The sequence below is a fragment of the Hylaeus volcanicus genome, chromosome 3, assembly GCF_026283585.1.
Source record: "Hylaeus volcanicus isolate JK05 chromosome 3, UHH_iyHylVolc1.0_haploid, whole genome shotgun sequence".
Taxonomy (NCBI): domain Eukaryota; kingdom Metazoa; phylum Arthropoda; class Insecta; order Hymenoptera; family Colletidae; genus Hylaeus; species Hylaeus volcanicus.
In genome coordinates this window covers 6,685,306-6,711,626 of record NC_071978.1, presented here as the reverse complement: position 1 = coordinate 6,711,626, position 26,321 = coordinate 6,685,306, and the positions used below count along the sequence as shown (strand labels likewise).

Here is a 26,321-nt window from a genome sequence, read left to right as displayed (position 1 = left end):
TCGAGGCACGAAAACAATTGCTCCCATAACTGAAACAATTTACACACCATTTGTAACAACTCAAGGAAAGTATAAACGAAAAATAGCTCGATAAAAATATCGTCATAATCGAGTCCGAAGTGTCCAGGCTATGAAAGTATCAGCGACACCCGTAACCCGCCGCTTCACGACTCTTCTTATCGCGCCGTTTCTACTGGCCACATCTACGATCCAACGATCGCCAAGGATTGCTGAACGATCTACGCTACACGATACTCGAGCAACAAATGCGCTCGACCGCTGTAGGACGGCGGATACACAGCTCACAGAATGATTCAAATGTGACCCCAAGCGAACAGAAGAGTTTTCCGTAGATTTCGTTTGGCTCTCCAGAAAAATGATCACGACGAGAGAATTGCGCTAACTGGTCGCGTTACCGATTTGTAGAGGCAGTCTTTAGGACACGGGAGCCCAGTGAATCGAATTCCTAATCGAATTGAAAACCATCGAGAAAGGCTTCCATCGGTGGTGGCTAGAGCATCGCATTCGAACGACGGCGATCTCCATGAACCAGAGAGCGATTTCAATAACTGGGAGAGGCTATAGCTCTTTTCGAAGCGACGATAGGGAAAATTGATGAGGGATAACATTGTTCGACTCGATTAAAATTATTTTAAGATTATATAGGTACGATTTTCTTCTCAAATGCAACAAAGCAATTGTGCGATGCATTTACGTATGCACAATGCGACAAATATACGTAAGCACATTAAAATAGTCATTGGAAAGAATAAATTGTTTCAAGTGTGTTCTATACCTCTTACCCAAGAAACATAATTAGTACAATAAGTGTTCCAATCATTTATCGTTACGTTTTTTTTTTTTTCAAAATACGACCTGCTACTTTGTTTGAATTTTGAATTAGGTAATGCATAATAATTCATATTTTTATAGTTACACGATGGCGTTAGACAGCTCAACATAGTCAAAGATAACCATAACGAAAGTAAACACGACTCGAGTAGCAGAGCATATTATGAAAAATGTAAGATATTTATGTGATAATACCTAAACATTTAAACACTTGCTGCCATAAAGTAGACTTCTAACAATTAACGCATGATTTATTGCAAACAATCGTTTCGTAAGCATTATAATGTGAAAAATCAATGTATCTTGTAAAGAAAATAATTTGTACACTGCTTTTAGGGAAAGTACGATCACGTTATGTTTGCTTTTATGGCATATCTTTATTCCACAATACCAAATTGTAGTGATATGGAAAAGTACGGGAAAGGTTAACCTGATTGTCATAAAAATAAAAAGTAATAAGGAGATGAAAAATATAAGAAAAAATGCAGCGATACTTATAACATCATAAGCATGATAAGAAAAATAATAATACAACATTAAAAATAGATATGAAGTCGATGGTTACTTTATATCGCGTGGATAAGGTCATTAAGAAGTTGAGTGTCGTGATCGTAATTTCCAAGAGTGAAACAAATATGATAACAGGAGTTGTGTAAATAATCAGAGTGCTTCAGAACTTGTGTTAAAAACAATCAGGAAAGTTCATACGAACACGTGACCTATTTTATTTCATCTTCAAGTTACAGCCATTTTTATACTCCAGTAATATTCAACTATTTACCTTTATAGAAAATTATTGAAATGATAAACTTGTCAATATATTCATTAGGTATAAAATAATCCATTTTTAAAGGACTCTTTATTAAGTTCAACAATTCCAAGTTCTCCAAATTCCAAGTCCTCTTCAAAATGAAATCTTCTTATCATTTATACCTCTCTAGGACTATTTCATTTAATAAAAGTCAAAGATATTTTTCAAAGTAACGCTAAGAAAAAAATTGACTTTTATCGAGAGAAGTCCCAGATGATGTTGTACATCGCATGTGGTTTATGCATGAGAGTGCACCGCCACATTTTAGCCAGTGGCCAGACAGTTCTTGAACGAACGATTTCCTAACGTATGGTTAGGTCGTGCAGGAATTATTGCCTCAGCTATTCCCCAGACTTACATACATTGGATTTTTATTCCTGGACTACTTGAGACCAATTGTTTATTCAACATACGTTGCTAGACTTGAAATACTTCGGCAACGTGTACGAAGTTGCCAACGGATGCGACAAATATATTAAATTAATACAAAAATTGTTGAACTACTTCATAGAAACGAAAATAGTAATAGAGATGAAATTTAATGTAGATAGTCTATAATAGATATCATATAATATCAATAATCTACAATGACTATTAGTAGCTTACACATTAGTGGAGTATGAAAGTGGCCATAACTCGTCAACAAGTTTAAATAGAACACCTGTTCGCGAACATTTTTCACTAATTATGAGTGCATCGAAGTTTATCCCTCAAGTTATGAAACATCCTGCACAATGCGAGCCGAGAATTTGGTACATATTAGCCCCAAAACAAGCTATTCACTACGTCACGTTTCGACTCTCCTTTTTCTAAATCGTCCTCCGAACTTACTAGTATAGTAAATATAATTATCATACTTGGAAAGTCTGAGGACCTCTTACAAACCTAGAGTCGAAACGAGACGCAACCTAGTACATAACGCTTGTTCTAAGACTGGAGTGCTCGTTTCGAGACCTAGCATTGGTCCTTCTGTAACACATACAAGCCTCTCTACTGACACATTTCGTAAAGCAGACACAGTAAACATCGGCATAACGAGTAACTGAGAGATATGCAGCTTTTATCACGACAAGGGAAAATATTTCTAAATGAAATGGAGAAGTCTTGAACGAGTAAGGACTGTTAGGGTATTTCGTTGGAAAATGGGATAAATTTCAAGAGTCCAAAAGATGGACGAGTCGATTGGTAAAACGAAGCGATGATTAGGAGGAATTGAAATGTGGGTGATGAAATAACGAATTGTGAATCTTCGAAAGATCAAACCTGATTTCGCATATGGATAGAATATATATAAATATTATTATATATATACTCGATGAGAGAATTCTTTAGTGCTCGTGTATCATCCGCAAATATTGATTGCGTAGATTCCGGTAATATGATTTTTGGTTACTATTCTGCGCGCAACTTCTTGTATGGAAGTCAGGGGCGCAACAGTTATCTTAAATACAGAATACAGAGCATGTGTAAATTGTAATCTGTTGTGAGTCTTTCGTGAGGTATGAACGAATCCGATGTTTTGGTCAAATTCAACGACGCAATACGGTGTTTAAGGGGTGAAGAGAAGTTGTAATACTAAACGCAGGAAGAAAGTTCGTCGAGGACTTTCGAATGACAACAGAAGTTGGTCAATAATTAACGGAGTATAATAGAGGTTTTTGAAAATATTTTAAAGGAATGGACAGAAATTGTAGGCAATTAGGGATTCCAGGGAGAAAGGTATAATATTACAAAACATATTCGTAATTGTATATTATTAAAGCTTATTTTTGTATCCTTTAGAAGAAATGTATATATTGTGGTAATATAGTTTTCGTTAGGTCATTCAACATTCTTCTCATCCATATTTTCTATCCTTGCTTAGAAAGAGCTACAGCCCAACCTAATTTTTAGAGTCACCTTGTACATACTTGGTGACTCTAACGAAACCATATACTTTAATCAATCCTTCCTTGATTACGTGTTATGATTCTAATCGGTAGCTAAATGAACAGTTTTTAAATTATTTTATGGGCCGATCATGGTTTGTTTATAAATGTTGGAAGAGAATTGCAAAGAGATCCAATCTTGGGGAATCATCTCTAGGATAATCACTCTAAAATCAATGAAAATAAAAAAAAAAAAATAGTGATTATGCAGAGTATCCTGCTAAAGAAAAGGCACAAAATTATCTTGCTTACGTCTGATGATATAGAAAAATGTTTAGGAAATAATTAAAATCATTTGAAGAAATATAGTGCAATTCTTCAGTTTTTAAAATCATAAATATCTGTTTACGCGACATCGTGCTTGAAACATTTTTCCATATTAGCAGAAATAAAGAAGGTAATCAGCTGTTACGTTCCCGATGGGATACTCTGTATAATGCATCCGATAAATCTTCTAACGCGAATTTTATACAATTTTTTATTTTTTTTAGGATAAAATGAAGTAAACTTTACGAATTAACAGAGAAGACTCAACATGGACAATAGAATATAGAATAAACTATATCAATATATATTTAACTAGAAACTTAGGAAAATGACGGTACTGTATTTAATTTCTCCATAAACATTTTAACCCGGTCCTCCTTGGGTTACCTAAAATAATCGCGAATTAAGAGATTGAAAAAAGCTTCGTAGATTTGTTGCAAAGAGAAATTACTAAGTTCAAAATAAAATAATAGAAAAACTGCTTACGTAGCTATTATTCATACGAAATAATGTAACTCCCAGTGAGATGTTAAAAAACATCCTCGGCTCATCCGGTGCGTGTGGCAGACGTAAAAATGAAGCAAAAATTTGCGTGACCAGACGACCAAAGCGTCCGTCTGCTATACTAATCGAAAGCCATAAGTCATGGACAAATATATGTGCTTGTATGCGCAGATCGCTGCCTCGTGCCAAAATAACCGATCGCATGTATATCGTATAATAATCAAGAGCAGAAGGGTTTGCTCGACCGTATGGAAAAAAGAGCATACATGTATGTAAAAATCGCAGAAGAAAGAAGATGTAAAACAGTACGTGGCGGAAAGCGACAACAAAAATTATGTAAACCGCGAGATCTCGCGCATCGTATCAGCTGAATTGGATCAAAAAACAAGAAGCCTCTGACGAATCGTGGAAACATATGAGGAATACGAACTACTTCTCGAAACCGTGCGGTGAGGCAGTCATATACATGTTTACGATGTATATGTGTATATATAACAAATGTATGTATAAAGTTTTACTAAAAATAGATAATCAGACAGATAGACAGATAGATAGACAGATAGATAGACAGATAGATAAATAAATAGATAGCTGGATAGATAGATGGATAGGTGATTAGATAGAGGAGTAAACAAATGGGTGGATAGATAGGATGATAGAAAACGATGGGTAAACAGTTGGATATACAGATGGACAGATAATTGGATGGATGGATTGATGGATATTTAGACGAATGGATACGTATATGGCTCGACAGAGGGATAAGTAGTCCAACAGATGAACAGGTGAGTAGAGAGACAGCTGGACTGATGGATACAGGAATTGATGGACAGGTAGGCAACAGGATAGATAGAAGGATATATGAGGGGAACAGATAGACATGTAATTAGAGGTATATAGATTGATAGATGTAGATAGGTACATAAGTAGGCGAGTATATGGATAATTGGATGGATAGGTAAATTGATAAATAGATAAACAGAGAGATAAGTAGATAGATCGATAGATAAGTGGACAGATAGAGAGATAGACAGTTAGATATATAGATAGACAGATAGAGACAGACGAAGAAAGAAAGTGAAAGAAACAAATATGCAACAGTAATATATTGATCTCATCTACTATAAGTGTGTATATTAACAGATGTGTATATAAGAATAAAACACGTGTGTGTATTCCTCTTTTCACAAAAGTCCAAGCATACCAGCACGTGTTACCAAGATATTTACTAACTGGTAAAAAGTGGGTAAGAAAAGCGGTGAGAGTCAGCACAAGGTACGTTAAATAAACGGTGAGCGAAATGGTAAATAGGGTCAGTGAAGTCCAGAATTTGGGGATGCCATTTTTCTAACAGTTACGGATCGGGGGTACAAGGGTGGGGAACATTTACGCCAGTCAGAGAGTAAGTCTGGATAGCAGCCATAAACCAGTTTCGCCTTTCGAAAAATTTTCATAAAGAAAAAATCTCCAGAGAAACGTTAAAAATGTGCTGATACGAAAATTTACAAAAATCACATCGGCTCGATCTACTCGAAAATTAGACCGCACGAGGCAGGCTTTTAAAAATACTTTGTAAAAAATTCGATCGATCCTAATTTGAACACGAACAAAGATACAAAATTGCAATTTCAAATCAGACAAAAAATTACGTATATATATGTGCAGTTAACTATCCTCTCATAGAGGTAAAATTTTATCGTAAAAGCGTTCTTGATTTTTAGAAAATTCTTCTGGCCAAAGAAACGAAATGCTTGGAGTATCGATGCGGCAATTTGAGAACAGAAAAATATGGGAAAAAAGGTGAACGTAAACAGGTCACTTCGCTATCCAGGTAGACTTCACTCCTCCTCGCATCTATGCGACTACTAGGACAATAGTTTTTTGGGGGCTAGTTTCAAGGGGTATCTTTGGCTGGTTTCCACGTAGGTGGATTTTTGGGGTACCTGCGTCCACGCTCACGCTTGTACTGGCCACCGTACTTGCAGCGGTTCGCGGCGAGCTCCGTGATCTCTGGGATCCAGCTGGCAAACACCGCCTACACACCCACAATCATTCGTTGCCGTCAGAACAGTGCCCTAACTTGAGTTTCTGTGTATTTGTTTCTTTTTTTTTTGTTAAATTGTTTTTATTCTCAGTTTTTTTTTGTTTTTTAATTTTTGCAGTGTATGTGTATTGTTACATTCGTGTTCGCTTCATTTGCTATCCACAACCCGTTATGGCATTTTCGTTACCCCCGGAAACATCTCAGCGTCTAAAGAACGATGCACGCTCGCAACGCTTCACTCTCTGCTCAATCGTTCATGACAACTGGCTAAGATGATCCTTGTGCAACGTTTCGAGAAAGATAATGGTAATCGTGGAAAAGGAGGGTGTTCGAGGGTCGTTGCTGACGAAGATACGATAGCTATTCCATCGAAAGCACTTTAACCCATCGAAGGCCACGATCGCGATACAAGGACTTTCCAATTTATTCTGATTCCCAAATGATCTTGGATTGATGGCGGAACCCTCGAATAAGCATTACCTACCTTCGAGCTGGATAAAGGCGTCTTTTGTAAAGGGGCAATGGCCATCACTCTGTCAGATCATTTGAGATGGAAGGGTCGATTGGATTTCGGGAATGTGACATTGGCCGTGAATGAGTTAAAGTTACGCGTGCGGATGTCGAGCAAAGATACATCCTATCGACGAAATGAAGAAGAGAATGCGACAAACTGTTTACGCGATGAGAGGTAACGATTCAGTGCTGTGATTTTTAGTCAAGATTCACATTATTCGATCTTCGATATCATCGAGATAAGCAATTGATGATTAAGCACTTTGATAAAATTCTTTTTGAAAGAATGAAAAATAAAATCGAAAACTGTTGAATCTGTAGTAAGACAGACATGGACATTAAAATTTGTCAGTCAACTAAAGCTTAATTAATTGAAACAGTTACTTTTAAAATTGTTACTTTTAAAATTGCTAGTCCTTTTCAAAATAAAATAGCAAATTAGATTAAACATACTCCATAGGTGTACTCGTCACATAGTAAGATCAGAATCTACAAGATAATGATTAAAAATCACCCCACCAAACAGTAGCCTCTCGTCAGGAACCTATCTCCACCTAACGATCAGACCTATCTGCAAACATTCGATACTCGTACACTCTGAGCACACAAACTAATTCTCACTACTCTCCAGTCACTCTTATTCGCGCTTTCAGAAGCGCGACTTTACTCGTGTTATTTATGTTTACTATTATAACGTTTTCGTCGGAACGATGAAATGGATCACGTCGTGATCAGGCTAACCTGGAAGGGTAAAACAAATAAAATCGTGCCGCATATGCCTCCAGTTCCACCGATCATCAAATAATAAATTACCTTCAGATAATATGCTTCAGAAAATAATAAAAGGACGCGGAGGGTTCATCCTACTAGGAGAACACAGTGCCGTTAGTTCTTCATTGTTTTCACGTTACAGTGCGATGATCCTTCGATTAAGGGGGTGCAAGCAGTTGTCGTAGCAAAAATTCAGGATTTAAATGCACATTTTAATCCAAAACAAAGCACAATTTTTCAGTTCAGTTGTTGAGATATATTTAAAAATGACCAAGATACAAATTTCCAGGAACACATGATAATATAAAATAAAATATATGTGAAATATGTGACATATGTGAAAATATATCTTAAGAAAAAAATTGAATATCAAGTCCAACACTTATACTATAAAATTACGTTTTATTCTGAATTTTAATACATATTTAAATCATGAAAAGAAATTCTGGAATTTCCGCCACGTCAACAGCGTGTACCCCCTTAAATAGTTCTAGTTACCATTAGTCTCTATGCGACGAGGACTTACGCGTACACGCGCCCGCGAACGAAACAAGTGTCGTGTAAAGCCTCGTAAAATATTTCAGTCTTCAATTAACTGGCATGCAGGCTCTATTGTAGCGTGTGATGCGGACAACTTGCAATCTGAGTGGTGCACAAACGCCGTCGTTAACAACATTTCTGCGATGGCATCGTTCGACGTCAAGGGTGCTCGTACGTGAATCGAAACGTAACTGTGTTGCCCGACATAAAGGAATACTAGGTGGAAAGTAAACAAAAACTAGGGCGAACGTTGCATGTCGCGTATTATTTGTACCTTGATTGCGTATGATAGTGTGCGGAAGTTTCGCGTGGTGTACTCGCCGGTATCTAGCACAGTAACTCGTAATACATAAGCTGTGGAGAAACCTAGTCGATTATTGCATTCTAATATGGTTCCGTGAAAATTCCGTGGTGGGAAAAATTAGATATACTAGGTAGGTCGATTGAATGTTTTCATACAGCTTGGTATTTCGAGTTTCGAGCGAATAATATAGATCACTTTCGAATACTAAAAGCAATGTTCGTGTACGTGTAATCATACGCTAGAGGTAGCAGACTAAAGTGGCAAACCGTGCAATCCTGGTGAAAAGTGTGCTTTTGTCATGGTTGAATTGGATCCTGAAGAACTTGGAGAAAATTCGTCGGGTCTCTGTCGAGAATGGAATAATTCTCATTGGTGGTATAGGATGAGTTATAGAATTTCTTGCTCATACATTTGAATTCCTTGTTTCTCCAAATTTCTTTCAGCAGAACTTACGTTAACGTAGACCATAAAATTGTTTCAATGCCAAACGAGATAGAAATTCGATGAAAGACGCCAACACTTTCTACTGAACATCTCGATGCACCCCGTTCATTCAGAACGAATAAATCCCATCGATCGTACAAAAAAAAAGCATGAATTTGAAGAATTGATTTGTGGGAATTCATGGTTTTCTTTTAGACTCTGACTTAACTGCGATCCCTTTATTTTCAGACAGCGTTTCTGCGTATATTTTGATTATCATACTTGGAAAGATCCAAGTAATTGCGACAGTAACATCATTATTTTTTATTATAATTGAACCAAATAGGATATTCTAAAAGTTATATATAAAAGTTGTTTTATGTATTTCGTAACATTAAAAGAAATCTATCAACAGCTTTCAAGTCGTGTTCTGAAAAAACAGCTAAAGTTTAAACATTACGAAATTGAAGTACTTGTATTAGTGTCAATAAGATATTTGAAAAATAAGTAATTTTGAAAGACATAGTCTGAGATTCTTTGATATTCAATGCATTTAAAAATGATGCAACGAAACTAAATATATTGATTCTTCATGTCAAAAGAAAATTTTCTGGATAAGAATTTTGTTCACCCTTGATGTAAATAACTGTTTCAAACTGTTTTGCAGTCATTTTGCGTGTGTACGTATTTCATCCCTACTTTTAGAATATATTATTTCAATTTTTGAGCTTCAAGCTACCATTTATTTCGTTTCATCTTAATTTTGCAATAGATCTGTTCGGTTCATCTTATATTCCTTCTTCTCCGCCCTATCTTTATTTTAATCGGACAATCAATTTATAGACTTCACCAGGGGACCGTTTTCTATGAAGACTTGGTTGCGAGCCCGCAGGGAACCGTTATCCGATAACTTAAATAAGATCCCTGAGGTTGGAAACGTCAGCCCAGCCTCCTTTCCTATCAGGTGACTGCATGAACTCGGTTGGTCGACGATCCTTGTCATTCTTCTACAGTCTTACATCTTTCAAACAGTATTAGATGGCACCTGATAGTTAAGCTATAAGCCAAGACTGTAAGTCTCATCTCATTGCTCAGGTTACTTCCTCAGGGACCTCATGAAGCATATACACCTTCGAGAAAACATAGATCTTTTGTCAACATTGTGTAAAAAAATTACGTTAATATTCACAGAATTGATGAAGTTGCCCCTAATCGACGAACAGACGAGACAGACCCTTGTCTGGCTTTATAGATTTTTCTAACGACTAATAGTCTCTCTGTCACTAAGTGTGTTGTGATTCACGTTAAGAACTTAAAAGCTAAGTAAAAGGAAAGAACAGTTTAATGATACTTCAGTGTACATTGAGGGTGTTCCACTGCCGCGAAAATATCCTGAGACTTCTATGGTCATAATTCAGTCATTTAAACACACTCTTCGATAAAAATCTTACTTTAATAAATCTCTTCTAGGTGTATATACTCTCTTCAAGTTGTCAGATGAAACTCTTTTAGACAAAAAATATAAGATCTAACCGAATGAATCAAATTCAAACTTAAACATTTCTTCGGTACCCGTTTTATATATACAATATTTCAATAATAATTGTACTCAAGGACTAAATAACGAAGCAATAACCGAAATTATATGAATCATATTACAGAGTTTTATTTCAATAGTGTTATAATATTTCCTGTCCTGTATTTGAATATAGTTCACAATCGATTATTACTTCGTTAGTTCTTATCATAATCACTGAGTACAATACTAACTAATTTTGGTGGTATTGTTAATAGTTATTATGTTATTATCATCATCAAAACGACTCTGTTATATTCTATCCTATGAAGGTGCATTCAGTTCACTCCTAAACAAATAATCTATATTGGCAGATTGGAGTATTCAATACAATGATGTATTAAATCACTAACGATGCTTGTTAATTATTAACCAACAACCTCCTCCTAAATATTCCATTCATATTTCTTAGACCATAAAGTTTTCTATTACATTTACATATAATATGAGTGAATACTTTTTTTAAATAACTGTATATATTTGGTTACTCTTAAAGTTCTTTAATATGCACCCTTTGAAAATATTTACAGAAGATAACAAATTCATAAAAATTCCATATTTAAAAGATGAGGACTAATAATTACAAAGTACGACTTCTCATTATATTTAATACTTTTCTTCTAACTCTATGTACTATTATTTTTTGAATCCTAAATTGACATAAACTACTTTGCAATATTCCGCAATACATTTCGTGCCTAAATTATTCTTTATTGCTGAAAAGTATCAGAAAACCACATGATTTAAACAAAGCCGAATGGAATGCTTGAGAGGTTGCAGCTGGTTAACAATTTTTCATCAAGCAACGAATTATTATACTATCACTTGTTAATGTTCTCTGTCGTTCTACGTTATTTCATTCCGAGGTTTCATTCTACGACTATTTCAACCGGTTAATCAGCTACTATCAGGTTAATGGTAATGTGCGTGTATTTATTTCACCGTAACCGTATTACCCGTGTACCCGAGTACTAACCGGGTGCACCCGGTACTCGGGTACCTGATAAGACCAGCTAAATCAAGATCATCGTTACGCACGTGTCCGTACGACACGGGCACACTTGTGTATATCGTGTGTGTTCGGTATCGACAGATCGACTGATGTATATATTGCGGATAAAAAAACGAGTATATACGTTACAGGTGTGTAAATACATACAAGAAGTATGTAAATATATACATGTACACAATATGAAAGTAATAAAAAAAAAAAAAAGAAGAGTAGTTAATAGACCAAAAGAGACAGGATTGAAGGATGTATAGTTTATAATAATACCTCTTTCCGTGTTCCCGCTTGTATTCGCCGCTGTACTTGGACCTACTGCCTACGAGCTCTATTATCTCGGGTATGCTACTAGCAAAAATTGCCTGCAAATAGAAATCATAACTGGAAAACACTATGCCACTACGAACCGTGTAAAAAACAAACTGGGTCATCTATGTGTGGTTGCAAATTCTTTTTCGTTTTTTTTTCTTTTTTTGTTTGAGCGGGACTTTCTCCTCGGATGTATAACACGTATCCGCTGGATCCTCGGATATATAATAGGTTGCAGCAGAACGAAAAAGGAGAGGAAAACGGGGATGGGCAGAGAGAAATGGCGGCTCGTTTGGGGTAGTAGGGTTGCCAACCGTCCTTTTTTCGGGGGAAAGGCCCTTTGTCAATATTTTTTGCCTTTGTCCTTTTCAGATCTCTTCTTTCCTGATAAATTGGTGACGTGGTGCAGAGTTGTAACAAAGTCAATTGGAGTGAGAGATTGATGTGTTTTCGTTATTTTTTTTTTTCAATGAAATAGAGAAGTGGAAATTGAATTATAAACATCATTAGTTTTTAATTGAAAGGCATGGAATTTATATTTCATAATTACTATAGATTACGTTTATATACTAAGAATGGAATTTCAGCTAAAGACATTACATATACCTTGCTTTAAAAATACCGCAAATATGTCGATACATACTTGAAAGTCGCAACAAAATCACGAAAAACAACCGCGAAGTTTTCTCTTTTATATGTCCGTTATTACGTGTTGCAAAAATAAAGAATACCAAATTCCTTTGTGCACTCATAGACATACACGATACAGAAGTACGGTATGCCTAACAAGGGTGGAAATTAATTCCTACTCGATGCAGTTGGCAACCCCAAGGCAACGACTGCGTTTCCCTATCCCGGTGTGCAACGTGTCGTTGTATTCATGAAAAGTGCCAATCACTGTGTCATATTCGCAGTCACATCTCAATACGAAAGTGTCGTGACGCCTGAGTCAGCGCTGGCTCGTCGACGACGAGTCCACAATCGCAAAAAGAAATACCGTAAACCCGGTAATTTTCGCCCACGACCTCGTCACGAGTCGTCAGGACACGTGTTTCGACGACGAAGGCATCGATTAAAACGCTGTCGTAATCTTGCAAGACTCTTGTGAAAGACCGAAAGAGAGAGAGAGAGAAAGAGAGAGAGCAGAAGAAATTTGATTCATGCGTCAGATTTTCGAGATTGCTTTAAATTTGCAGAGAGTGAGAGAGAGAGAAAGAGAGAGAGCGCCGTCCAAAGTGTTACGATCGATATATTTGCTCTTACAGATAATTCTCGTCGAACGTTAAGTGATAAGCGGTAGTAGCGGATGTTTAGAAGAATTTTAAATCGAAAGTGAAACCCACGAGCGAGATAGAACAGTTTTTGTTTCGTTGTTTGCTTCGGCGATACTTCGAAATGGAACGTTTACGTAATCGCAGCCAGCAATTTTTTATGTTTTGCTTGATCTCGTGATTGGCATCGCTATTGTAGGCACAGCTTTACCGCTACGAGATGAATGCAGTTCGACGATATACATTTAGATTGACATTTAGAGGCGAGTGCGTTGAGAAATTTTCAAGTAGATGTAGCACCAAGAAAAGATTGCAAAAGGTGAAACTTACGATGGCGATGTTCTTTCCATGTTTTCGAGACAGAGTATTGGAATGGTTCTAATAAAAGGAGCAGGAAATGATATAAACGTGGCTCTGAAAATAGTTCGTCCAAGTGGAACATCATTTTCTGGGCCAGAATTGCAAATAACGTATTTGTTTCGACTTATCGAGTGGGACACAGAAACAAATTATTATTATCAACAGGGCACTTTCTACAATTTGCTTCAGCTGAATTTTTTTTTTTATAAAATGATATTTCATGTTTATTCACTGTTGGTAAAATTTTAGATAAAGTGAACAGTGAAGTAGAGTTCTTCATCGAAAGCTTAATAGAAATATTATTCAACGTCGAGTAATATCGAACAGTGTACCAATCAATTGTAAACATCATCGTTTAACGTTGTAGATGTCGATATTATTTACTTGATCGATGAGGTGCTGGTAGATTGAACATGTCCATCTTCATTTAAACTGAGCTTTCTATTTTGTATTTTTTGACATCAGCCATATTTTAAAATCCTTCAATTTCTTCTTCCATTCTTGGATATTTCTTAATTTATATTACAAAGGTGCATCATATTCACCTGTCTGCTCGCCATATATAGGCAAAGTTCTACTTGAACTATGAATAATGAATGAAAGCAACCTACAAAAATTTATTCATGAGGTTTATTTAACCGGTACAAGTTTATATTTATTCATCTTGTAATATTTAATTCTGCTGCTGTACAATTTAAATCCTAAATTTTATTTGACAAGCAACGAGCGAACTAGACAAGGATTGCATCTGACTAGGAATTTTGCTTATCACTGTTGCTCAAGTATTTAAAGTAAAAGGGGAGATAGAAGGGAAAGTAAAAGAAGAGAAGTAGAAGCAGCTGGTGAAGAGAGGAGACGTAAGAAGATGAGAAAGAATGGAGATAAAAGCAATTGAGAAAGAGAGAGGACACAAGGAGATGAGAAAAGGAGGAGCTGGAAGCAGTTAAGGAAGAGAGGAGGTAGTGACGTCACTTGCAGCCGACAAAGTGGCCTTGAGGAGCCAGTTAATTTGGCGTCGAGGACACTACGCTACGTGCTCGCTTGGAATAAGGCTATATCACCCCTTACGTCACGTAACGAAGGCTTGCTTTCAATTTATACTGAAATTTTAACGTTAAACATCTCTGTAAACGATCTTAGAACAAATGTCTATACTCCAGTCGGTTCATTTCCTCTCGAAATTTACCATATTCATGTTGCTCCATGCTTCTTGTAATGCTTCAGAATCTTTTGCTAGATTTCATCCTCGGTACTCCAATTCCTATGAAATTTCTTTCTTATTTTTTCAATGTCTATTAAACTATGATTTCATACTGTATTGGTCTCTGTCAAGTACAGACTCTTTGTGTTTCCTTTGCAAACAAAAGTCAATTCCAGTTTGTAAACCATTACGTACTTGTTTCTTCTCGAATCATTTTTCTAATGATTTGTATCACCTGTCTGAATTAGTCCATGCTGGAATTCAATCCTTATGGATGCTCCAGATAAAATTAATTTTCCATAAGTTAGAGGATAGTTGAGACCATTATCTTCTCGTCGTTTAATCAAAGTGAATTTTAATTCCTGTTTCTCGATGATGACAACTGAGACCCAACCACAAACTGAAATTATAATACATCCCCAACTTGTAACAATTCGTAATTTATTGAACACAAAGTCTACAATAGCTCGAAACAAATAAGTCATTCTCTGAAACAGAAAATCGCATTTTACTCGAACGAACTACTACCGTATTCTTAATCCACAATTTATATGACACTTTTTATTTATCTGAATAGGATAATTTCATTCTAATACTCTGCGTAACATCTTCGATACAAACGTTCGACAGTACGTTATTCAATAACCAGAAAATGTCAAGTTTTCCATGAATACATCTTCCTGCAGATGCACAGTATGAATGGTTAGTAAATTGTTAGTAAACGATGATCATCGGCGCAGAAGATGTAGTGAGATCGAAGAGGAAGTGATAACGAAGGCGAGAGTTGTCGAAGTGAAAATGTGTGAGAATGTATGTACGTGACAGAGAAACACAGATATAGGAAGCTGAAGGAACAAGTCGCATTCTTGGACGTAAAGCTGAAAACAGAAATCACGGAAGCTCGAGCATTTCGACTAATGTTAACAATATAAGCATACTAAAACATCTAGATGGTTTAAACGGTTTTCGTTTCGTGCATGTTTAGAGTGAGGCAGACCCCTACCTTTGTCGTACAAAATCAGGTATCGAATTTTGCATTCAACGTTTAGATCAGTGCATTCCATTCTCGCCATTCGATCATGGCAATGTATCGGTCTTTACGTAGAGGGCTGCAGCGAGGGAAGCGCTACTTCATTCTTGCAATTTTACTAAATTCTAATGTTTTCGTTACTGTAATACTACAAGAATCAACGACCCACTGTGAACGGTTAACGTTATTTCGTTAATGTATCCAAAAATGGCACAATTTCTCTGTTCGAACTTTAGGATCTCATAGTGCTCCCTTCAATTTTTGATTATGTTACGGGTAATCCACAGATATATGCACTCTCTTGCTATTGTTAGACATTTCAGGCAACTAAAGACACTGCGATTGGAACAAAAGTCACAATAAAATAATGTATAGTGGGAGGAGGTGTTTTGTAGAACGAAATTTATTGCATTGAATTTACGAGGTTGGATGATCGCGATGGTAACAATTCGAAAAAGAAAATTTGGAACTGTTATCATATTATAATTGAAAAAAATCTTGATAATTGTAAGACTCCAGGACTTTATTGATAAAAGAAGATTCCCAAGCTGTCGGTTCAAATATTGTGGCTCTATTTTATTTTTAAAATACTCTATTTAATTGATTTGCAAGAAAAGAATTATTTTAAAAAAACTGGATAAACCTGTCTGTAAATTTATCTTTGTGGCTGCAATTGTGTTTGATAGAATTCGAATTTTCAAATACATTGAAACTATAATTCTAGAGACGGAGTCATCGAATTTGGTTTGAAGCGGTTCTTCAACGATCAAATCACATATAACACATCAGATCTCAGTGACATCATACTTTTAACCAAGTGCCAAACAGCTTGAGAAGCTTCCAAAACAAACTGCTCTCTAAATGGTACGAGGACATTGTTTCCATTAATTATCAGTAAACAATAGAATTAAGAGGTTTCACTGACAAAACATGACAATTGATAATAGTATCTATAGTATCTTTACTAAGTAATTAATAAAGGTGTCCTGGAGCGAGAAAATGAATTCTAAATTGAGTTCTAAATTTCTCATACTTCGATTGTTTGTTGTTTCCAGCCAAAAAAGGCTCAAACACGAATCTTCAAGTAAGCTAGGATTTTCTCCTTGGTAATTATCCAGGGTGTTCGCGACCAACAGGAAATAATCCAGTCACTCTAAATTTGATTGTAAAGATCTTTTTATGAATACGAGGTCTTGTATATGGCTTCACGTAGTCGTTAGAAATAATAGATAAACTAATCCACTGCCATAGTCGAACAGATGATTATTTACATGCCCTGATCGAGATGTAAACAATCCGTTTTACATCAAAACGAGGAAATTCTCTATGAAGAAGACGTACATTTTTTTTCTTATTTTTTACTTATGTACATATATTTAATTTAACAATTGAAACCTTTCATGTAAGAAATTTCGTTATCATCGTTTCCAACGACTTCGTCGAATATACACATAACACGAGTATCATACAAATATTTTTCCAACGCCCTACGCTTAGAGTGACTAGACTGAAAGGAAAAGACGTCGACGACTTCGCAAACGGAAGTTTGGAAATCAAAGTTATAAGCGGCCAAACGTGTGTTTATGAGAGTAACGTTAGCAGCATGTTAGCGTTCGCAGAAAACAAACAGACATACAGACAGAATGAACAGTCATAGATCAAGCTCGCACAGACACCAACATTATACTAAAAATCGTCAGACTTCGTGCCTTCTGGAAGGACGTGCCTCGAATCACCATAACGACACAGACGAATCTTCCTGTTGTTTTAAAAAAAAATATTTCTCAACGGCGGAACACGCGAACGCGAGAGGACTCGAGGCTCGTTCCGTAGGTAGGGACCCTGCTAGCACAAGTTAGTTAGCAAAAATGAATAAACCGCGACAAATCAAATCAAAGCTCGTTGATTCGATTTATCACGTGTCGTTTGACGATGATCGATACACTTGTTGGAAAAAAGTAAAGGCAGACAATGAGCGTGACGAGATTCGTAGAACAAATTGAAACGTAGAAAGGAGAGTAAAAGTATGTTAATTAGGAGTTCAGACATGTTGTTAAGATACAATGAGCATCATACCCAGCCATTTTTCTTTTGGTATTATTTCAGCGAAAGTTAACTGTTGCTGCTGCAACAAATCGGGCTCACATTATACCGCGATAATATACCGTGTTCCCGCGAGATTTTCAGATTCTCTTTTTTTTTTTTTTATTCACGCGATTTCGTCACAACCGAATTTGTGCACGAAAAGGCAATCAGTTCTACAGTCTCAAAACTTCTCGATGTCGCTTAACGATCCTCTACTGCAATTGGACAAGGTGTTTTTTATGCCATTCGGTAAGTGAACCCTATCTCCAAAAGTACGATGAACACAATGAGTTATAATTAATAGATTTTTCTTTTGATATTCGAATAACTGCTGTTTTTAAAATTAGCGTCAATAACATTAGATTTCTATTGTCAAAAGGATGGTACAACTGTGTTAAAATCCACTGTCTCATTCTTAAATATTCAACGCACAATTTTAATAAGTTTAATTAGCAAGTGACTAAATATTTTAAATCTTGTATAGCTTATTATTTGTGAATGATGAACATAATGTTCACCTGCATTAAGAAAAATGATATTCTTTCATTTCTGGACATCCACTTCCTTCAATTCAACATACTTTTGGAGATGTCCATTACAAATGAACCCTTTGCGGTCGGAAGTTACAAGAAACGACGCTAGAAGCACAATTCCTATTAAAATTGATTTTTCAGATCAGTGGTAGACATATTTTCATTTGTGAGGCATACATTCTTTACATAAACCCTGCGACTCAAGAAAAAGAGCCATTAACTTATACAATATTATCTAAAAACTTAAAATGTATCTACGACAAAAAAACTTCTAAAACAAATGTCAACGATTACTTATTTTTTCCTCCTAACCCTGTCCATTCACCCCAATATCCTAAATGACGTCCGATCGCAACGGATTGAAATGGGACACCTTGTGCAATTCAACCACCATCGTTAACAATGGCCTAGTATGCTCGAAAGCCCGCACGTGCGGGCGCTGAACGAAAGTAAACTCTCCGGAAGCCGGGGCAGTCAAGAGACAGCGTACAGAGAAAAAAGAGTTTTTCAGCAACTACGTATAGAGGAGTCTCTTCTTCTAATCACCTTGCCGCGAGAGACTTTGAGGCGCAAGGTGCCGTCGCGATACGCAGTACAGACTCTTCTTTTTATACGACAGAGTGAGGCGTGTAGGTACGAGGACGATAGAAGCTCGCCGTCGGAAACCGTCACGAGTGTTTCGTTTTTCTTTCGTCTAAATATTCTATGCCAACCTCTATCCCGTCCATATTTTTTTCTATTTCTTTCCTCGGTGTCCTAGGCTCAGAGCTTGAACCTGAGCCAACGCGATAAGAACATTCGAGGCGAGTCCCTATCGTTGGACTAAATTTTTCGCATAAATTTTACTATGTTACGAAGTGGTTTGAAATTTGTTCTTTTTGCACACGAGAAGGAGGAAGGCATACCTGCACGAAACATCATGGCGATCCCGACTACGGCCACACATAGAGGTATAGGCATAAGGCACAGGTAGCCAGTATCGCTATAGAGAACTCTCAAGCTCTTACTCGGTACTCGTTCTTTTACTTATCCATTCGGTTTTCCTTTCGCATAATTATCTTTTTTTTTTTCTCGGTTATCCTTTCATTTAAAGTTTCTTTTCTCGTTTCGGTAGCAAGACGAGACGGTCCAAGCTGGCGTGCAGGTGGACCGACCTAGCGCGAGCTGCTTTTGTAAACCGATGAGAAGTTTCTCTTTCTCGTGGCATATATAAAAGATGGTTTCTTTTTTCTCTTTTTATATATGCGACTCGTAGGGATTGGGGCACAATTGAAATGGGTACGATTCGATAAATGTAAAAAAGAGAAGGTGTGTAAAGCTGCTTGGTGACCTCGGCTGGTCCTTTTACGTTCGCCTTCGATGCTCCATGAAGACTCGACTCATCGTGTTGTGTAGCAAGTAATTGGGTGCAATTGTGATGGAACGAATTTGAAGAGGACTTCAATGCATAATGCTACCTTAAACTGATTTTATCCTCTGCGTTTAATTTCAGAATTCATTGTTTGGAATTTCTGTTTGAGATTAATTCAATTTGTATGCGAAACAAGGTAAACGTAACTAAAATTGGTAACATTTATGTCTACGAAACAATTTAACTGCAGTATTTTATTTTACTGCATTTTTTATTATATTTTAATTTACTGCTACTTTTTGTTTCCGTTCCGAAGCTGAAAATTCGGAGAATAAATGTTTATTTTGATTTTTTTAAATATTAAAGAATCAGGAGACTTTAGGATGCTAGGAAAATATATAAACGAACATCAATAAAATTTGGTATGAAATAATTACTGAAATATTCTATACGTTAACGTGAATTTGATGTAATCCAAACTAATTGCAGTCTTCAGATAAGTTTTATATATTTATAAACATAAATACAGAGATAACTAAAAACGAAGATGAGTCGAGTCTTCATTCCATCGAGAAACTTTTCGGCTGTTGTATGCCACGTAAGGTTTGTCGAATGTGTCACATTTCAAAGAAACGGTCTTTCTACAATTCCGACGACAAATAGTGTGAGCTATGGTATCAACATCTCTCTGTGTTCTAACGACATTCGTAGACAAACGTTACGCTAGACGTGCCCACGTTTAAACGGCGATGCCCAGAGACTTTTCCTTTAGCCATCGACATAGCAATGGTAGTTTCCAGGTGTAAAGATCGACTTGGTGTTTCGTTTCGAACACCGGTGTTAATACGTAAAGTATGATCGATAAGCCACACATGCTCGCGTATGCACGTACATTCGCGGCGCACAGGATGCTTGTCGCAGACACTGCGCATCGTCGTTCAAACAAAGCAATCGATTCCACGTCGAATGACACTGTCCTCTGGTACACGCTCGGTTAGGCGGAAAAATGTGTTAAGTCATCCCACGGGTAACAGGCGAAATTTCCCTATAAGACGAGACGCTTAGAACGTCAAAGTTATGCGCTTGGAGCAAACTGTCCGGTGGTAATACTGAAAAATTAGGTAAATCGGATCTCACGGGCTGAAGCAATTTAGGTAGGTGTACAGGAAACTTATGGAACGAATTCACCAGGTGAAATATGAAGCAGGGAATTTGGGTAGTTAATGTACAGGGCCTTAGTTTGGGTATATATTTGTATTTTATAAAGGTTAAGTTAAGCATGAGTTCAAAAATTAAAATAGCAATTGTAATGTACACAAAATGAAAAATTTTCACTAGTTGCATTTGAATAGATCTTCGAATTTTATAAAGATTTGGTTTGGCATGACTTAAAGAATTAAAATGGTAATTGTCATGTAATAAATTGTGGTTGAGATAACTCTTTAAATGGCAAGGTAAGATTAGGTATCGAGAAAAGATTCGACTGATTGTTTGGAGGTATATGCAAACAGCAATATGCTGAAACTGCATTTTAAGGCACTCGACCGAACAATCGCTATGGAAGTGTATCGCGAGCAATTGAGCAGACCGAAGTCAGCAATAAAAACTGAACGGCAATTCTTTACTCGGCTGGAGGAGAAATTTAGGATGTACTACGAACAAAAGCTTGTTCAGAAATTTATAGTCAGAGATATGTGGATAGAAAAATGCCTTGCAAAATTTTTAGGATAGGATTTTTATACAAAAGGAAAGTGGAGATGATAAATAGACATAGGGGGTGATGAAATATTAATGAAACTTGGGAGAGAATTAATTATTGCAATTGAATTCAATTAAATTAACCTAGTTTTCTGTTATCATAAAAATCGACGTTTAGTCAGAATTTTATACTTACAACTATGTAAGTAGGTAAAAAGTTTATTTCATTTTTTCTCAATTCATTATAGTATTTTTTAGAAGAAATTTAATTGAACTCAGAAAATTCGTATTCCTTGTGGGATGACTGAACATTCTACTTCATATCATAATTTATATCACGACTCCAGTTGAGTTCACGTATTTATGTCCTGGAAAAATGTATGGTCGCCGAAGAATCGACCAGAGAACACCGTGTATTCGAAATGTTCATCGTCTTGTGTGTTTGGGGTTGGGAGGGGGGTAAATCTTGCGGCCATCACCTGCTTCGCCAATTTAATCTACGAATGTACTGTCGGTGGAAGACACAGCGAACTCGTAAAAGCTAAGATACGCGGAGAATCGATATACCAGGATTCTTAATTTTCCAGCATGTCATGTTTTCGTAAACACACCGGAACGTTAGAGGTCTGAAGAAAGGCAACCAAGCGCGACCGTACGAGAGGCAAGAAACGCGTTCAACGTCTGGTACTCGCGAGGTTTTTACATACCCTTTGAGAGCATGCCTCGAGTTCCTTGTATCTTTACCACCACTAATACAATCATTGGCGAGACGTGACGGTTCTATTCTAAAAAGACGAACTTTGCGAACTTTGATAGAGTTATTTGATATATTCGGTAGATTTCTTATTGGTGCTGTGTGCAATGGTTGTGAAATTCCAAGAATCTGAGCAGGATCCATTTGATGAAATTTAGAACACGATAATGTACATTGTTTTTTAAAATTCCTTTTATAATATAAATTCAAATAAATACTGTGGAATGCATAAATACGGATGTAGCTTTCATCTAACGGTATACAAAATTAATACAAAAAATTTCCTTAGGGGGGAAATAATATAGGATTCTAAAGAAATAGAAACAAAGAAAAATAAAATATTCCAATTTCTTGTTTCGAAAAATTCCTGTCCACGAATAAATCAGAAATATGCAGGTTAATAATTTGGCCAGATTTTTGGGAGTTTCAACCATAGTACTGTCACTTAAATTCGTCATTAAAAATTCATCTATACGATGAAAATACAAGGAATCGTAGGGCTATCGTAGGACTATCTTCGAAACTATGAAATGTTTACAGAATTATTTCAAATGAAATTTCTATTCATAAAAGTAACAATTTCGAAGATGATCCTCCTATGAATTTAATAAAATCATGTACGTAATAGGACATAGTGTTCGCAGAGTTCGTCCCAAGTACTTCTCGTCGAAAACGAAATTGCCTGTTCGAAATTGACAACTTAGGACGTGACTTCCAAGGAAATAAAAAAAGAAAAAATTTATATTTACTCAGGCCATTCAGTCTTTCGCGCGAGACTTCCTATAGTGAACTACAAAGGGCAGTTTATTGGGTATACATATTGAACTTCGATACTTTTGGCTATGTAAAACAGACGGAAAAAAGGCTTACCAAACCGACGAGTAGAAAAAATACTAGGAATGTTCGGCCGAGGATCGTGTGGCAGTAAACGTCGCCATATCCTACCGTAGACATCGTCACGATTAGAAAGTAAACGCAAGTCCAATACGGAAGCTGTTGCGGGTTCGTGAACTCGAACGGGTCCCCTGAGTTTTCAAGCTGGAAACAAACGAATATACGTAATCCAACATCCAGAGGGACTTAACATTGCATTCGGTGAAAATGTCCTTTCGATAACAATTTATTGAAATTATTCTTGAAAGACATCATGATACAAGAATAAAATAAATAAGGAACAGAGGATAAAATTCACGACTGGATTCTTGTGTTCATAATTCTTGAGATAATTATTATATAAATTAAATTAATACAAGTAAGAAGTAGTATTAATATTTATGTAGTTGAGTAACGAAAATGTGAATTATTCTTATTTTTACCATAAAAAACCAGTATAAATTTTAGTTACTCATAAAAAGTAAATTGTACATTTTCAATTAATATAAATTTTGTTTATACATATCTTACTAACATTCTACAAAATTCTTATCTGAATACAAATTTCACACCGAATAAATAAAAATTAAAGTATTCAGTCGAATAAACTTTTCGAGTAAATATGCGTTGCTTTTATTCGTTGCCTGTTATTAAATTAAATCTTTCCAATCTCTGTGTATCGTGTACGTTCTATTTAATTATTAAAAAATTAGCTGACGAATAGAAATCACTGTCTCACCAAATGAATGATGCCAGCAGCTGTCAACCAGACGGAGATGAAGATTGATACGAGTTGGGCGAGACGAATGGAGCTCGATGTCTTTAGAATGTTTAGGTACTGGAGGATGTCAGGGACCGTCATCAGTCGTAGGGCTCGGAGGAACCTCAGTCCGATCCACGTCCGATCGAGATATATCGACACGAAGGACGGTGGTATCGTAAAGTAGTCCACGAACGAATACATCTCCAGCATGAACCACAGCTTGTCACTGGCGGCGATAAACTGTAGCAATGAAACAAACTGCTGTATTCTCTTCGTTCACTGACTATTTCACGATAGTTGTATCGAGTACATGTTTATCCTAACATATTATTTGAATAGAATGTTTCTGTAATTGATAGGAATGAAAGTCTCTGCCACTTGTTATCGAAGAAGAAAATCCTGAAGCTCCTGAACACTTGAGTTAATCAGAAGTTAATCCTTATATACATGAATCGTGTTTTAAGTAAGTGTTCTATGTAAATTTGTTGGATACGGTGTTGTGACTTACGCGTATAAAAAAGTAGACCATAAAAAATATATTGAAAGCTAAGTCTATCTGCTGAGTAGTGTTGTTGTTCCACTGTTGGCAACGTTCCACCTCTTCGCTGTAACAAAAAATCGTCACAAAAAGATACATTAATTTGAGATCATTCGCGTACTTGCTCGAAGCTTAAAGGAAAATGAACGACAAAAACAGACCGATAAAAATAATACATTAAGTTCCTACATGCTCGTTAACTTTTTGTCTAATGAAAACGCAAACTTCTTCTCAAAATTCTAACATTAATTATACCAACAAATTTGTCAACATTACACGCTTTATAACTTCTTAGATATTTCATTTCTTATAATGTCATCGTAGAAGAATGTTGTCAATTCACTATCGATTTATGTTTCGAAATTGTTCAAATATTCTATATTCTAATTTGACGCAACGCTAACAATTGTTTAAAAATAATGAAACTTATTATCATTATTAGAAATGTTACACAGAATTAAATTAACGTCGTATGCTTAAAGGACACTAAACAGAATTCCACAAATCAGTTAATTTTATATAACTATAAATATTTTACACAATTGAAAACAGTAATAAAAAGTGGCCAATTTAATAGTTAGCGAGGAATAAGAAATTGCTGAAGAATGCATATACTCACAGTACTCGAAAAGTAAAAAATATTGAACAGAAAAATGATGGAAAAGTTATAGAAAATACGTTTCGTTGTGAGTATGACGATGGTTATAGTAGGTGAATGAGAACGATTGGTATCAATGGGAATATGACGATTCCTCGTGCAAAAATCAATGCAAAATATGCAAAACACTTTTTGATACGAGGTTTTGTTTTCGAGGAGATCGATTCTGAAAATTCGTGGAGTACGTGTGGGATTAAGTACTACTTCGTAAATATGTCTGACCATTACTAATTATTTCTACTTGATACAGTGGCAGTCAATATTGTAGGTCGTATCACCTGTTTTAATTGAGTATATACATATAATCGATTAGAAAATAGTAAAATCAGCAAAACGAACAGATAATGTCATACCACTATAAGTAGAAACAGTGAGCACTGTACAGACACATACGTTAAGTTATACGTGTAATTTATAGATCTTCGTGATCTTCTCAAAAACAATGCCTCATATTAAAAGATATTAACTGAAATTTTCCATTGTCCTCCAAGCATAAAATTTGATTCTTCTCGGTGATACGAAACATTTTTCTAAAGATTGTATACAAGAGGCGTAGAAAATGTAAAAGGAAACATAATATGAGAGAATATTTGAACAAATAATTTACAGTATGTGGGCAGTAGAAGAAGTAAATTAAGTGAATGTTAATGTGATTACAGCATGAAAAGTACATATATATTCTTTGATAAATCAACTAAGAAATTATAAAGGTTCTCTATTGTTAAACATTGGATCAAATGTTTAGTTAAAGTTTAATTAGTATCTCTCCTTTAGTTAAACGGACCGTGACTAGTATGTAAAACTGTAAAACTATGATTGTAAAACTGTAGAACTATGAATGTAAAAAATCTTTTGGTTTGCAAGAAAAACATTTAATATGGATCAAACGAATAAGAAGGTAAATATAAATGTGTAATTACCTAGTGGAACTATGGAGTGTTGTATGAAACATATAAAGAATATGACAAAATTAATTACATAAATCTATACAGTAGGGGTGAAAAAATAAGAAGTTTCAGATTCTTCTAAATTTCTATGTTAAAAAATACTATACTATATATATATATATAGTTTTTCATTCTTATTTTCTCTCTTTAGTTTAGCGTTTCACAATTAGAATTATAAATGTAAACCGTTTCTTTTTCTTTTCGCTTATAACAAATACACATCATATGGATTAAACGAATAAAAATGTAAATATAAACGTGTAATTACCTAGTGGAACTATGGAGTGTTGAATGAAACATATAAAGAATACGACAAAATTAATTATATAAATCTATACAATAGGGGCGGAAAAACGAGAAGTCTCAATTTGCTCAGAATTAGAATATTAAATGATGTTATCTCTACGATTT

The 26,321-nt window shown here is 35.7% G+C and overlaps 1 protein-coding gene across 49 annotated transcripts in view; it reads right to left on the bottom strand.

The window, feature by feature from the left end:
• The window catches only part of LOC128874370 (calcium-activated potassium channel slowpoke), a 110,583-nt gene that overhangs the window by 54,412 nt on the left and 29,850 nt on the right, over positions 1–26,321 (bottom strand). For 24 of the 49 annotated variants that reach the window (XM_054119094.1, XM_054119110.1, XM_054119091.1 and 21 more), the window contains exons 4-6: positions 24,276–24,372; positions 23,744–24,007; positions 23,002–23,169 (exon numbers count right to left, since the gene is read on the bottom strand). In XM_054119094.1, the coding sequence (XP_053975069.1) occupies positions 23,002–23,169; positions 23,744–24,007; positions 24,276–24,372 (529 nt within the window). Of the gene's footprint in view, positions 1–6,305; positions 6,398–11,809; positions 11,902–23,001; positions 23,170–23,743; positions 24,008–24,275; positions 24,373–26,321 lie in introns of all 49 variants that reach the window. The other 25 variants (XM_054119072.1, XM_054119116.1, XM_054119105.1 and 22 more) reach the window with 2 other exon arrangements.